At 40.0% G+C, this 15,691-nt stretch overlaps 1 protein-coding gene across 2 annotated transcripts in view; it reads left to right on the forward strand.

Annotated features, from left to right (window-relative positions):
* WARS2 (tryptophanyl tRNA synthetase 2, mitochondrial) overlaps positions 1-15,691 on the forward strand; it is a 76,140-nt gene that overhangs the window by 46,338 nt on the left and 14,111 nt on the right. For both annotated transcript variants that reach the window (XM_054564766.1, XM_054564767.1), the window contains 2 exons: positions 9,482-9,562; positions 12,398-12,483. In XM_054564766.1, the coding sequence (XP_054420741.1) occupies positions 9,482-9,562; positions 12,398-12,483 (167 nt within the window). The remainder of the gene's footprint in view (positions 1-9,481; positions 9,563-12,397; positions 12,484-15,691) is intronic.

Genomic DNA, 15,691 nt, shown 5'->3' on the forward strand with positions numbered 1-15,691 from the left:
TCAGCCTACAACTGCCAATACCTAATGTGAATGAGAAAGAAACCATTGCTGTAAGCCACTTATATTTGGGGTTATTTGTTACCCAGCATAGTCTAGAGAAAGCTGACTAATATAATGTTATAGATAAAAAATACATATGTGCACACATATACAAAATAAGCAACATAATTTAGATGGAGGTGACTTTTGAGTCAAGAGTAGACTGATGGAAGTTATTTTTTCAGCTTTGGAAATATAGGGGTAAGAAAAGGTATAGAAAAATCCACATATATACAGAGGGATGTTCGCTGGTGAACACAGGACTGACAGGAGGCAGACCAGCTGAAGGGTTTGTCATTGATAACAGAGCTCTTTTAATTAAAATCAGATCCCCAAACGAGGTTGCTGTGAGGAGGGTTTGACATTAGGCATGATAAGAGTCTAATAAAAATAACTCAGCATGAAATTGCTAATTTCTGAGAGGAAATGGTAATTGGGAATTGGTGAGTCTGGACAGTTCTCCAGGTGTACTAACCAAAACTTACAGGACCTGACTCCTGGGAAGATAGCATTTATGGGAAATAGTAAAATTCTAAGAGACACTGAGGGCATCTTAAACATTTGATCTAGTATTTACTAAGCCAGTTAATTGCTTAAATGGATTTAATTGATACCTAGCAGCTATATCTTTTTGAATCATACTATTCTGTATTGTTTTTATTAATTGAATATTTTAGAAAAATTTTTAAAATTCATAAAACATAACAAACATACATGTTCCCAACACCAAGGATGAATATTGTTAACATTTTGCTACATTTGCTTGACCTCCTTGTATTGAAAAATAACCATAAAGCTGAGAGACCCTTAAATACTTGTCCCTGCCTCCTCCCTTTGCTCTCTCCTTTTCTCTGTCCCCAGCAACCAGAGTCTTGGATTTGATGTATATCCGTCTAGCCAGTTTTTCGTACTTGTTTTTGTGTATAATTCTGTGAACAACATATAATATGGTTATTTATGTGGATTTTTAGAAAATATATAAGTGATGTCACATTGTAGTACTTTGTTGGAATTTTCTTTTTTCACACCGCAGTATGTTTTTGTAATCTTATGTTTATACATATAAATCTAGTGCCTTCCCTCTATTCGTTGTGTAATATGCCATTATATAAATATGCTATATTTTATTTAGACATTCTCCTCTTAATAAACCTTTAATAATAAACCTTTAATTTTACTCATGCACTTATTTAACAAATGTTTATTGAGCATTTACTGTGTCCTAGGTACTGTGCTAGGCACCCATGTTATATCGGTGAAGTAAACAGACAAAAATCTTTGCTGCCATGGTACTTTGTCAGGGTAACACAAAATAAATAATAACTATAATAAGTAAGCCAAATGTGAAGTATATTAGAAGGTGACAGGTTATGCAGAAAAAAATTAAGAGGAATGGGGAGCAGTGTTGAGGGAAACAGAGCGCTATTTTAAAGAGTGTGGTCTGGGTAAATCCCCTGGATAATATTTGAGGAAAGATTTAAGGTGAGGGACTTAGCCAGGGGAATATCTGGGGGAAGAGGATTCCTATTAGAGAAAAAGGCGCGAACAAAGCCCCTAAGGCAGGAGCATGCATGGTGGGTTCAGGAAACCCAAGGAGGCCAGCGTGGCTGGACAAGGGGCAGCAAAGAGGGAGAGGAGGAGGATTCGAGTCACAGATATGATAGGGTTGAATGGGATATCATGCCTGGCTCATCATCCATTGTAAGAAGTGCTGGCTTGTACTCTGAGGAAATGGGAAGTGCAGGATTTTGAGCTGAGAAGTGACATGATCTATGTTTTAAAGGGTGTTATGTTAAGAATGGACAGTTCAGGAGCTAGGGTAGAAGCAGGGAGACTCGTTCAGAAGTTATTACAGGAATGCAGGTGAGACTTGAGGATGCCTTAGACTGGAGGGGTAGCAGCGGAAGTGGTAAAAAGAGGTAAGATCCTGAAGATATTTTGAATGCAGAAGCAACAAGATTGGCAGATGAATTACATACAGAGTAGTAGAGAAAAAGAGAGTTTTGCCTAAGTAACTGCACAGATGAAGTTGCCACCCACAGAGATGACAACTGTGGATAGAGCAGATTTGGGATGAATGATCAGGAGTCTGGTTTTGAAAGTGTTGCGCTGGAGATGCCATTAGACAGCCACAGAAAGATGCTGGACAGGTAGTCGGATGTATGAGCCTGGAATTCAGCAAAGAGGTCTGGCTGGGGTTAGGAGTTTAGATGTCATCAGTTGCACAGACTACCTGCGAAGCCATGAGATGCGGTGCAATTGCAGTCGGTGAGCACCAAAAGAACAGAAGTAAAGAAACAAGGACTAAAACCTGGGCGCCTACACTATTAAGATGTCAGGGGAAAGGGTGGGAATTACACAGAGAGACTGAGAGGGGAAACCATTGAGAGAGTTTAAAAAAAAACCCAAAAAACCTACAGTAATGGAGTGTCTGGGAGCCACGTCAAGAAAATGAATCAGGGTGGAGGAAGTCATCAGCTGTGTCAAATGCTGCTAAATATGTCAAGCCAATGACAGCTCGATATCATCACCGTTGCCTTCGGTGATGAGCGGTCATCGTGGAGGGGCAGAGCCGAAAACCTGACTGGAATGGGCTTAAGCAAGAAGGGGAGTCTCATCAAACACACTGGCCACTCTGGCATCTTTCTTCACCTTTTTTCATGGATGAGAACCCATTCTCCCCAGTAACCATTTTGCAAGGATTTTCCTCCCATGTAAAAGAAAATAAAGGTTTCGTCAAAGGTTAGAAAATGAGGACAACTCAAACTCTGTTATCTGTATTGCTACAGAATAATTCATTGGTGATGCCTCAAAGAATAGTTGTGATGAACTCCCATCTGCACAGTTTTTTAACAGTCTTATTGAGATGAAATTCACGTATCATACAATTCACTCATTTAAAGTATACATTTAATGACTTCTAGTATATTCAGGGTCGTGCATGTAACACCATGATCAATTTTAGAAAATCATCATCATTCCAGAAAGAAATCCTATACCCACTGGCATTCACTCCCATTGGCCCTCTCCCCTCTCCCCGGCAACCTCTGATCTACCCAGTCTTGTATTGGTTTACCCTTTCTGAACTTTTCATACCAATGGAATCATATAGAATGTTTTTTTTATGATTGACTTCTTTCAGTTAGCATGTCTTCAAAGTTTATCCATGTTGTAATATTTATCAGTACTCCAATTGCTTTTACTTCAGAATAATATTGCATTGTATGGATATACCACAGTTTACTGTCAGTCAGTAGACATTTGGATTATTTGCACTATTATGAAAAATGCTACTATGAATATTTGTGTCAAGTTTTTATATGGATATATATTTTCAGTTATCTTGGTATATACCTGGAGTGGAACTGCTGGGTCATATGGTAACTCTATATTTAACACTTTGAGGAATTGTTAAACTGTTTTGAAAGTGGCCATACCACTTTGTATGAGGGTTCCACCAACAATGTATAAGCATTCCAAGTTCTGATTCCTTCTCCAAACTTGTTATTCTTTGTCTTGTTTAAAAAAATTTTTTTTACCTGTCCTAATTAGTATGAAGTACTATCTCCATATCATTTTGACTTGCATTTTCCTAATGACTTATGATGTTGAGCGTCTTTTCACGTGCTCATTGGCCATTTGTATCTCTCCTTTGGAGAAATGGTTTTCAAATCCTTTGCCTGTTTGGATTACCTGTTTTGTTTATGATTGAGTTATTGGAGTTTTTTTGTATATTCTGAATACAAGCCCCTTATCAGATACATGATTTGCAAGTATCTTCTTCCATTTTGTGGATTGTCTTTGACATTCTTGACAGTGTTTTTTAAAGCGCAAAATTTTTAAAGTTTGATGAAGGTCAATTTATCTTTTTTTTTTTCTTTTGTTGCTTGTACTGTTGGTGTCATGTTTAACAAACCACCACTTAAATCAAGGACCTAAAGATTTACTGCTATGTTTTTTTCTAGACATTTTATAGTTTTGGCTGTTACATTTAGGTCTGATCCATTTTAACTTAACTTTTATGTATGGTGTGAGGTAGGGGCTCAACCAACATTGTTATTTTGCATGTAGGTATTCAGTTATTCCAGCTGATTCATGGAAAAGACTATTCCTTCCCCCATTGGAATTGTCCCAGCTCCCTTCTTGAAAATCAGTTCACCATAGATATATAGGTTTATTTCTGGACTTCAAATTCTAGTCTATTGATCTACACATATATTTGTATATTTTATCCTTATACCAGTACTACATTGTCTAGATTATTATAATATTACATTGATTGATTTTTGGATATTAAACCAAGCACATGTTTCCAGAATAAATCCTACTTGCTTATGTTGTATAATTTTTACATATGTTGCTCGATTCATTTGCTAGTATTTTGGTGAGGACTTTTGCATCTATATCCACAAGGGGCATTGGTCTGTAGGTTTCTGTTGTTGTGATGTCCTTGCCTGGCTTTGGTGTCAAGGTAACCCTGGCCTCTTAGAGTGGGTCGGGAAGCGTGCTCTCCTCTTTCGTTTTCTGGAAGAGATTTTGAATAATTGGTGTTAATTTTTTAAATGTTTGTTAGAATTCACTAATGAAATCCCCTATGCCTATGGTTCACTTTTGTCGTTACTGTTTGTTTGTTTGCTTAGTGATTTTCTGCAGCAATTCTATCATGTCTGTCTTCAACATCATGTCTGGCCACCAGAGCCCAGGTATTTGACTGAACAGAAATTTCCAAATGCCTTGATCCTGCACTTTCGATCCTTGGCTGAGGAGCTTACAACAGGACCTCAGAGTGAGACAGAGGTGGGAGATGAGGGTCTTCTCAGACCTTTCCTGGACATGTGCATAGCCCAGCATATGCATGGGGCCTTCTAGATGCCCAGGAATATGTCAGGTCTTTTCAAAGCACCCAGTGGCATATAAGTTTGCAGCTTTTCTTTCCCTTTAAGTTATCCGACGAGCCTTGTTTTCTCCTGCTGGCGTCAGCACCTCGGGCAGTTGCAATATTAAGTCTTCGCTGCCGATTATTTCTGAAAAATGTCCTAGGCTTTGTGGACTGAGCTCTAAGACAGGTCAAATGACAGCAACCCTGCAAATGGGGCTTTTCCAAGAAGCTGTCAGACAGGCCAGGCAGGGACAGTTCTCTGGAGATGGGCCATTCTGAGGCACCCCAACCCCAGTCTTCCCCATCCCATGACAACTAGGATGCTGGTTTCCATGGCTACCACAGGTCTGGGGGCAGGCTGATGGGAATAGGGGGAGTTAAAATACCACAAAGCTCTGTTTTTACTGAGATTTGTATGTTTTTCTTAAATAAATACTCTTCATATTATTGCCACCTTGGATTAATTTCCACAGTTTGGAAAAAGTAGACTTTGACAGGTTTTGCTAGTGTTCTCATTCCTTTCGTGAAGGAGCAAATTCTCAGGGGTTACTTGGCTCTTCCAGAAGTCCCATCACCTTGTCCTAAACACCAAAAAGGTTTTAACTTTATTTTCTTCAAGCCCCTCTTAGTTGGATTTACTGCCTCTTTATCTATTTTCACAAACTGAACACACCCATGTAACTCATACCCAGAATGCTCTTCCTGTCCCTTTGCAACCGCTAACTATTCCTCTGCCAAGATAATAAACTTAAAATAATTTGAATTATTTAGTGCATACCCTCTTGTTTTCATTCAGCATTACATTTATGAGATTGACTTGTGTTGTCGAATGCAGTTGTTCATCTGTCCTCATTGCTACAGTGTTCCGTTGTGGGAATATACCACTATGTTTCCATTCTCTACAGGTGGACGGACAGTTGGATTGCTTACATTTTGAGGCTGTCACATTGAATTCTTGCACATGTATTTTTGAGATCATTGCTGTTAGATATATACCTAGAAGTGGACTACCTTGGTCATACGTTATATGAATGTTGAATGTTAGTGGACACAGTTCTTAAAGTTGATATACTACCAGTTTACATCCCACAGCAATGTATAAGCGTTCCATTTACTTAATATCCTTGCCGTGCTTGGCATGATTCAGCTTTTTCACTTAATCATCCTGATGCATGTGTAGGGGTATCACAGTGATACCACTTTAATTTGCATATAATGCATTCGGCCAATTTTCATAGATTTGTCTGCTATTTTCTTATGAATTTGTAGGCGTTTTCACATATTCCGTATACCAATATATTCCATATAGGCTTACAAATATCTTCTCCCACTCTGTAACTTGCTTTTTCTCTCTTTAAATGATGGTGTTGGATAAAGAGTTGTCCATTTTAATGTAGCTTAATTGTCCAGATATTCTCCTTTGTGTTTAGTACTTTCTGCATCCTGTTAAAAATCCTTACTGGCCAAAGAAAATTAAAGATGCAACCAACTGATTTAATTTTTTTCTGTAAAAATTTTAAACACTTATTATTTAGGCAGAACCCTAGTCTATCTTAAAGAATACCAGTATTTCCCCAAGAGTATATATTACAAATGATTGCCCTCTTTAATTCACAAAAACATCGACAAAACATCAAGCCTTATAGAACTCTTATTCCAGATCTTTTGTTCTTTCCTATCAAACCCAGCAATTCTGTTGAGTATATTTCTTATCCCATTTGTTTCTAATCACCCTGTCTTCTGTGTTCAGAAATAATAGAGCCCTTAGATGTGAAGTCCTCTAACTTTCTGCTCTCTGCTTCTCTCCACAAGATATAACCTCATCTGTATTTATTTCCTCTCGTCCTGTTTCAGTGGAAGATGTTTTGTAAAGTAGGCCCGTCCCCCTACCCCACTAGTCATTGTCATCTCTACCCTTCCTTAAAAAAGCAATGCTTTAGACATGATAAAATTGCTTAGAACTAAATATACCCACACAATGAGTACATGTAAAACTGATGAAATCTAAATAGGGTGGATGGATTGTGTCAGATTCATTTTCCTGGTTGTAATATTGTATTACAATTATACAAGATGTTGCCATGGGGAACATTGGGCAAAGGGTATACTGGGTCTCTCTATATTATTTCTTACAACTATATGTGAATCTGTCATCTCAAAATGAAAAGTTAAAAGTCTTCCTAAGAATTATGCATAATAATAACTACCATTTATTGAGTGCTTTCTGTGTGCTAGATACTGTTCTAAATACTGTCAGGGGGATACTATTGTTCACCTCATTTTATAAATGATGAAACTGAGGCACAGAGAGGTTAAGTCACTTACCCAGAGTCACGCAGCTAACAAATAGCAGAACTCGCATTAGGATCCAGGCAGCCTCACTCCAAAGAGACAGCGCTTAGCCACTCTGCCTGCCTTCTCGTACGTCTGCTTTCCTCTCCTGCCTGCGACTCACACTTCAGCCCACCCCCTGTACTTCAGCTTCCATCCAGTCACCCGCCTGAAACTGCTTTTGCCTGGGTCACCAACAAGTCTGCTGCTCAATCTAATAGATTCTGTTTGGTCCTAACCATTCCTTCTGTAGCCTTTGATATTGTTCATACATTCGAAAAGTAGTTGTAGTAGTTGTTGAGAACCTGCAGTGTGTCAGACTCTTGTGTAACTGACGCATACATGCGTCTTTACTGTTATCATTAGGGGGTCAGAAATCTTCAGTCACTAGTGACCTGCTTGCGGATGGCCACCTTATCATTTCATAATTTTGTTTTTCTGTGTCTCAAACAGATCATATTGCCATTTTGTTTGTGGTTTCACAACATAACTCAAAACACACTGCATTTAAATACCATTTTCACTTTTCTCCAGATACAAATCTGAACCTTTGTAAGCAGTTGTCTCGAATAAAAGTAAATTAAAAGAAGCAAATCCTGAAGTATACTATTCTTATTATATAAGTAGTAATAATAAATTGTGAAAATGAATTGTCTTTGACCTTTTACCTACTTTTTTTCTAAGAACAATTCGGACTAATTTTATGCCCCCTTATTTGGACACACCAGGAAGATCTCTGAAGAATATAAAGCCTCGTTCCATACATCCAAATAAAATGCCACTCCAAGGGAAACACTTGCCTTCCTGGAGCCCTGATGCTAGCTGTTTGCCAAAGCTAAGCACGTGGGCCCATGTTGAAGGAAGGGAATCATCTCGTCTCTTTCCGCATGTCCACTGTTATTTTCTGTTACTCCTCTCCCTGATTCACTAAAGAAGAAACAAAAAAATCCCTTCCTACTTCATCATGCCAAAAACCGGCTTTTGTTTTATTAGTTCTAATAGGTATGTGCTTTGCTTGATGATTAGAAGCAACTCGAGTCCTCTTGCTTCCACCCAGTGTTACTGTTTTCGTCTGATAGCTGTTTGTTTACAGCAGCAGTTAGCAATTTGCATGGACAGTGCTGTCAAAGTCGCTGCCCTCAGTGGGGCCCAAATGGCTCTTGGAAGAAAGATGACAGATTCAGCCCAGCAGCTTGCAAAACTTGAAAAGCGATTCCTTGTCAAACATGTGAAAAACAACTCTTCCCTCTCCATGACTTGAGGGAAAAAATGAGAAACTAGCTTAAGCCAGATGGCGATTCCTTGCTAGTAAAATAGGCCTGGGCTGATCAGCCCCATCCCTTTATGTTCATTTCGCAAAACCCACAAAGAACACATTTGGGGCCACTTTTCAGAGTTGGCAACAGTCTCTGCTTTTGAAGGAAATCATATGGACACAAGTAAAGCCACAATGGATGAAGGGCTCGGAATCTCCGGGGTCCAGAAACAAGATGCATAGGCCTTAAATTCCAGGTCATCAGTTAGAACCTGGCCTGGGCCCAGGGATCATCCCAATTGTAACCAGGTTTGGTTACTTGATTAAATTTGGTTCAAACAAAGTCAAATTGGGAAAAAGCTATATTTTGTTGTTGTTGTTGTTGTTGTTGACTAGGCGTCTCTTTTTTTAAAAAAGGCAAAAAAGGAAGAAGGAAGAGGAAAAAAGAGGAGGAACAGCTAGATATTTTAAAAACGCCCTTTGAGATGATAAAGTGATTCCTAAATTTCTAATTGTTCTAGGTCTAAAGGATCAATCTTTAAGTCCAATACCTTTCTCTACTATTTACCTATAAGGTATTATAGCTGCTTTTTCATATATTTAAAAATTATTTAGGCTGGATTTGAACCTGTATATATGCACATATGTTTCATAATAACTTGGCTTTTTAAAGAGGGAATAGGACTTAATGAAATCCTCTTACTGAAGATTTTGACGCAGTCTGGTCAGCTGCTTGAAAGGGATGTGGTAAAGAGGATTTAAAAGAGGATTTAAGGAATCATGTTGGTTAGTTTTAAAGATTCCTTCTTCACCTAAAATTCTGTGCATTATGAGTGAGTCCCTGTCACCTGTCCTTTTTAAAATTACCCTGGTTTGGGGTATTTTCAGCCATTTAAAGTAACACCTATCTGTTTAGTTTTGTTGTGTATGCAAGAAAACATGGACCACCTTTGTTAACCATTTTTTTATTTCTTTAGGTGGCTGAACACACACAATTAAGTTGGGTCCTCACCTGCATGGTCAGACTACCCCGGTTACAGCATTTACACCAGTGGAAGGTAAATGCCCCTAATCTGATTAACAAGCAGAAGTTCAAGGTCCATATTACAACTGTTTCCTCCCTCTCTGTTTATTGGTGTGATAGGCTCTGCGAATCCCAAGTTACCGGCTTTCCGGCTTTCTGGGTCTGCAACTCACTAGTAACCAGAAGAGCTATCTTTAAACTCTGCCTCGGGGTGTTAAATGGAAATTAAAAAGAGTTCTCTAAGATTCCTTCCAACTGAAAAACTGGGTAAAAACATCCAACTTATTACTTGATTTTATCTGTGTATGGTTGAATCAGAGTAGCTTTTGGACGGACTTGGTAATGACTTTGAAGCTACCACATTATAATTAACAGACAATCACGGCGTCTGGATTGCTGGGCTCCGAAGTTGTCCCGTCGGCACTGGAATTAACTGGCAGTGAGGCAAGAATGTTTTCATTGTGGGGAGAAGAGACAACATATTTGATTTAACATTTAAACAAGTTGAGTCCAGGCAACAGTTCAAACCCACAGAAAAATTAAGGCTGGACTTTTTCTTAGAAGTTCAACTAAGAAAGATAAATTGGATAATTCGTACTGCTTTACTTCCATTTATTTTTGCAATTGGATAACCCAAGGGTAGGTAGCCCCTGACTATGTCAATGCTAATTTCAGTTTCAAGCTTCCTTCCAGTCAGCTGGCTCCAAAGCCGTTGCATATGCTGCAGAGGTACATGGACGGAGCTTTAAAAAGACAGTGCCTAAAAAAGAGGTATTGATAATGCTGCAGAATCGTTACCTCGCGAGAATTAAGAACAACATTCTGTAATGTTGTCTACTACATTTTGGTTTTATGCAAGACTGACCCAGTTTATCATAGTACTTTAACACTCAGTTGAATGCCGAAATCCTTTTTATGAGAACTGAATACTAACTTAATGGGAAATTTCCCCCCTTGAAAATAGTGTCTGAGGAGCTCCTGATAACTCACACTAGTGAACACGGTGCTGGTGTTCTGGAGGAGCCTTCCCCCAGCCCGTACTTTCTTACGTGTGGGGAAAACACGGACTTCTAATGCCAACCTTAACCTAGAGCACGTCGCCGCCTTCTGTGATCATTTCTTCATTAACAAATACTTGTGAGACTTCTGCAAGTCTCCTGTCACGCCAGGTGCTAGAGGTACAGCAGTCCCCAGGACAGACGGATGTGGCCCCTTTCAAGAGGCTCGTAGTCTATTCAAGAAAAGGCAATGACACGAGTGATCAGAAAGTGCGAAGGAGAAAGAGGGAAGATTCCAGGGCCCTGGCAGGCTCCGAGAGCACCGGCTTGGTTTTGACCGGGCCGTGAGCGGGGGACGCAGTGGTAGAAAGGTGGAGTCAGAGCCGCTGAGGTCAGGGCTATTTGGAGGATTAATGAGATAACACAGATATAAGCCATCTGGGGTTGATAATAAGCACTCAATAAATATTAGTACTCTCCGCATCGTTCCCTTCTCTTTGTAATTTCAGGATTCAATATTCTAACATAAAAAGACTATAAATCTAAAGCAGTGGCAACTTTTAAAAACTGAGTTCTTTTCCCATTTGCTCATTTCCAAATTAAACTTTCATTATCTTTACCCAGTGATCGTTGGGAACCGGCCTTTATCATGAACATTGGAAGAAGGGGATATGCTAGAAGGAATTGGGTTTGAACTTTCACGTTTTCTTCGAGTGGCCTACAGCATAGTTGCTGTAAGCTGGAAACCCCTTAAAGGAGCAACCAGAAAACTTAAGTTTGTAAGCAAATTATGGAACATCGAGATTAAGACAGTTAAGGGGAGGGAGCTTTTGCCTCTCAGGCCCCACCTCAGGGGGTGCGCCTGCATGTTGGTGAGCAGATCGAGCTGTGAGCACTGTGGAGCTTGGTGCTGGGGATCATCCAAGCCCATACATTCAGTTGTTCCATCCATTCAGATGCAGTAGGACCTCTGAGAAGTGATTCATATTAACTAAACAAATGAGATTTATCTACACACCAAGGTACCTGTTTATCATTTTACATGCAGCGAGACACCTAGGCCTTGGAAGCAGTTCCCAGGGAACTAACTGCACACAGTGTTGCCCGCTAATAAGTAGCTCTACTGAGAGAACCAAATGACCTACTGGCACTGTTCCCCTGTAGCAGGGAGCTGATATCGTGAGGGCTCATATTCAGCAGGACATACTAGTCGTTTGTAGTCGGCTCCCATTGCTCACCAGTCATTACCTATTTCTAAAGTCACCTCTGCTGTTTCCACCAGCTTCCTCATTAAGGAAACATTCTGTTCTCTACAACCTGTCCTGTTCTTTGGAATCACTTTGCTCTCTGCTTTAGCACCTAAAGATCAATGCAGATAATTAGGATTGGTAGGCTAAAATTTCTCTTCTTCTTATTTTTTAAATGCCATGATTTTTTTTTTTGTTTGTTTGCTTTCGTAAGTGTGATTTTAAGGGAACATTCCAGTTTTGTCAGCAGCACCAGATAAATAACAGGCATTTGATGTTAACTCATGTTAATTTATAGACATCTAACTTCCTGACATTTTCTGGCCTTACCTGTGAAATCGGGAATGTATCTGATTTGGAATCTTGAAAACACTTAATGCCCTTCGTTTAATAAAATGAATGAGAGACAGCAGCGGAGGCAGAGTGGACTCCCCTTATTCCTGCCTAAGCCTGGAGCATGGAGACCAGCCAGCAGGAAGATGGCTCGAGTTGCTAAAAGGAACTGAGATGCAGTGTTATTACAGGTGGCCTCGCATTACCCTTTGCCTGCTTTAAAGATTTCTTAATTTAGCAGTATAATACAGCTCATGTCAGATTTCTTTCCCTCCTCTTTCCCTGCCACAGACAAAGACTGCCGGGCAGAGGCACGAGGGGACCGTGGGCCTGCTCACATACCCGGTGCTGCAGGCAGCTGACATCCTGCTGTACAGGTAAGGAGCAGAGCGCACGCGGTCTCGCACGTCCTCTGCCGACATGGGGGCATTCCACCCCGGTCCAGTCACGGGGGTTCACGGGGAAGGTGGGCGCAGAGAGGATCAGACACATGAATCGGTTTGCATCTATTCTGCGGTAACAGCTACTAAATTATGGACGTATGCTGCAGTGTGAAACCAACAGTATGAAGGGCTAACCCTAAAATCGCACCTACATGCTAGAGACTGTTATAAATGCTTTAACTACATTAACCCATTTAGTGCTTACAACTCTTTATGAAAGTTGCGCTGTTATCACCCCCATTTTACAGATGAGGGAGCTAAGGCACAGAGTAGTTAGTAATTCGCTCACAGACCTGAGGCTTGGACCCAGGATTGGAGGCTAGAAAGTTTGGGTCCAGAGTTTGTGCTCTTAGCCACACTGCGGTGTGGACTTCCCCAGAAATAATTAAACTTCAGGCGTTTCAAGTGTTGATTTCTCATATACCCTGGATTCCAAAGCAATGCTCTTCAATAGAATTTGCCTGCAGTTATGAGAATGTATCTGTGCCTTCTACAACTGTAGCCGCTACCTCCATGTGGTGATTGAGCACTTGAAATCTTGACAGAGGAGCTGAATTTTAAATTTGCATGTAAATGTGATAACACGGAGATGACAGCCTGTGTGCCTTGCGGTGTGACCCCAGGGCCCTACTGCCCTTCAGATGGAAACAGCTCGGAGAGTGGCTGCTCAGCTTTCAGCTAAGGAGTGTTCAGTAATACATGCAGGCCATCGTTCATTCTGATTACATTAAAATGTATATGTAAGGATCGTGTGTCCATTTGTTGTATTAACTTGAATGCTGGGCTCCTGGTAGCATTTAATATTTATTATAAATGACTTTTGACTTATCCTGGGAAGTCTATAATACTTTTCCCCAGGAATAGTAAGTGAAAGTCTAATGAGCTGATCATATATTTCCTAGCAAAGTAGCGTATTTACTTAGAAAGATTCTGTAAAGAGCCTTGATTTCTAATCTGTAAAATAGAAATAATAATGACTCTGTGCAGGATTATTAAAGGATTAAAATGAAATATGGGCCAGGCAGTGCTGTGACTGGGAGCTGCCACTTGGTTATGATTGATAATGATTATGTTTTTGACGATGACAGTATTCTATCTCATTTCATTTTCAAGGGCTCCTTCTTTGTAGAACAATGGGCTGAGTTTTCTTAGCACCGTGATATGGAAGCACATCAATATGGTAGATTTCCTTAACAGTTCAAGAGCTGTATGGGAAAGTCCTTGGAGCTCCAGGCTCTGAAAAAGAATCAAGTTTAACAGGAAGGATTGCACTCTTTGTGGTAATATGGCACTCAGAGCCGGAAAGAACTTTAAAGGGCCTCTTCTTCCATCCCTACTTTACAAACTCAACCCGATGAGGTTAAACAGTTTCCCCAAAGCTGTGTGTTCAGTCAAGGAACATTGGCGCCTCCACAACAGTTCTGGTCTCCTGAGGCCCATGCTTACCTTCCTTACAGAGCCAGTAATTGTGTCAGGAGACAAGATCATCATGTGAACAACCAGGACAACCCAAGGTCACATATGCTAAAGTGACGATGAATTTGCTTTTATCAATTGCCCAAAATACAATTGGCGGAATGATAAAATACTATAGTTTCTTTCATCTACAAAGTGGGTTAAGGGGACATAACTCAGGGGGTTATTAAACAGATTTTGTATAAATTGAAATCACCTTGCATATAATCAATGTAAACATTTTAAGAGTACAAGAGCAACATTTGAAAAGGCTAAAATTGGTAAAAACAGTTCCTTAAGACCCCCAAATCTGTATATATTCTAAAGGTATGTCATATATTTTATATTTCTATATTATATATTATTTTAAATGTTATGTTTACATATTGATTAATATATTATCTTTATACAGCAATAGAGAAATTTTTATGCATTCTAAATATATAAATATATTTCCTATCCTAGGTCCTTTTTGAGCCATGCCTCAGGTTGTAGTGTCCTTTTTCCTTACACAAAACAGTAACTATTTCAAACGTGGCAGGTAGCCTCTGAGAGCTCTCTGACGGCTTCCTGCCTATCTCACTATGCCTGGTGTTGGCAGGTCCTCACACCACTGGTCAATGTGCTTCCAAGGAAAATTACTCTTTTCCAAGCTCAGTTATTCCCCAGTCCACTCCCAGTGGCAAAAATATTCTCATGCTGTAAATATTCCTTCTTTAACTCCTACTGATCTCTTTGCTGGTTAGAACATGTACTAAGAATGGCATAAGAACCCTTTCTTTCTTCTGTTTTCTGAAAGGGAGATTATGGTGGCAGATTCTTATTTATTTGCATCAGGATTCTGATATTTTACACACAATTTGTTAAAATGAATAGGTAAAAGTATTCTTCTATAGCCCGGCTGGTGGATTGAGTGCTGACCTGTGAACCAAAAAGTGGCTGGTTCGATTCCCAGTCAGGGCACATGCCTGGGTTGCAGGCCAGCTTCCCAGGAGGGGGCGTGTGAGAGGCAGCCACACATTAATGTTTCTCTCCCTCTCTTTCTCCTTCCTTTCCCCTCTCTCTAAAAATAAATAAATAAAATCATTAAAAGTATTTTTTCTATAAAGCTAGGTAACTCTCTATATTCAAGATGACTGTCTACTACTGTCGCCCTGGGGAACTACCTAGCTTAATGCCATAATGAGATCATACACAAGGAACAGACACCCGCGTGCTCCTTGTTTTAAGAGAAACAGCATCCCCACATTTCCCTCCCGTCTGGTCTCAGGCCGGACCTGCTGCTGCCGGCTGCACATGCTCGGCTTGTAGGCTGTTCCTTTGGGCTCTTTTTCCCGGCCGTCTTCCGTCAGACTGTTCCCATGGGAGCCATTGCCACCCCACACAAATCCCACATTTCCTGGGCATGTGTGTGTTTGGACCACTACAAAGCATGCAGACAAGTACTATAAAATCAGGTCTGGTTTACTACAGCATTTATTCTGCTAACATACATTTCTCATCTGTTTTATTATGCTTCCTCCCAAGTTTAGAAATTCCTAATTGCTTGATAATAAGTAGCAGAGGCAGGACTCAAACCCAGGTCTAAGTTTTAGCCTGAGCCATTGTTTTCTGTGTAACGGAGCTCAAGCACTTGGGGTATTTTTTTGTTTGTTTGTTTGTTTGATTTTGTTTAGTTTTGATTCAG

This window comes from Pteronotus mesoamericanus, unplaced genomic scaffold, assembly GCF_021234165.1.
Source record: "Pteronotus mesoamericanus isolate MK-2021 breed Mesoamerican mustached bat unplaced genomic scaffold, CSHL_Meso_final scaffold_99, whole genome shotgun sequence".
Taxonomy (NCBI): Eukaryota; Metazoa; Chordata; class Mammalia; order Chiroptera; family Mormoopidae; genus Pteronotus; species Pteronotus mesoamericanus.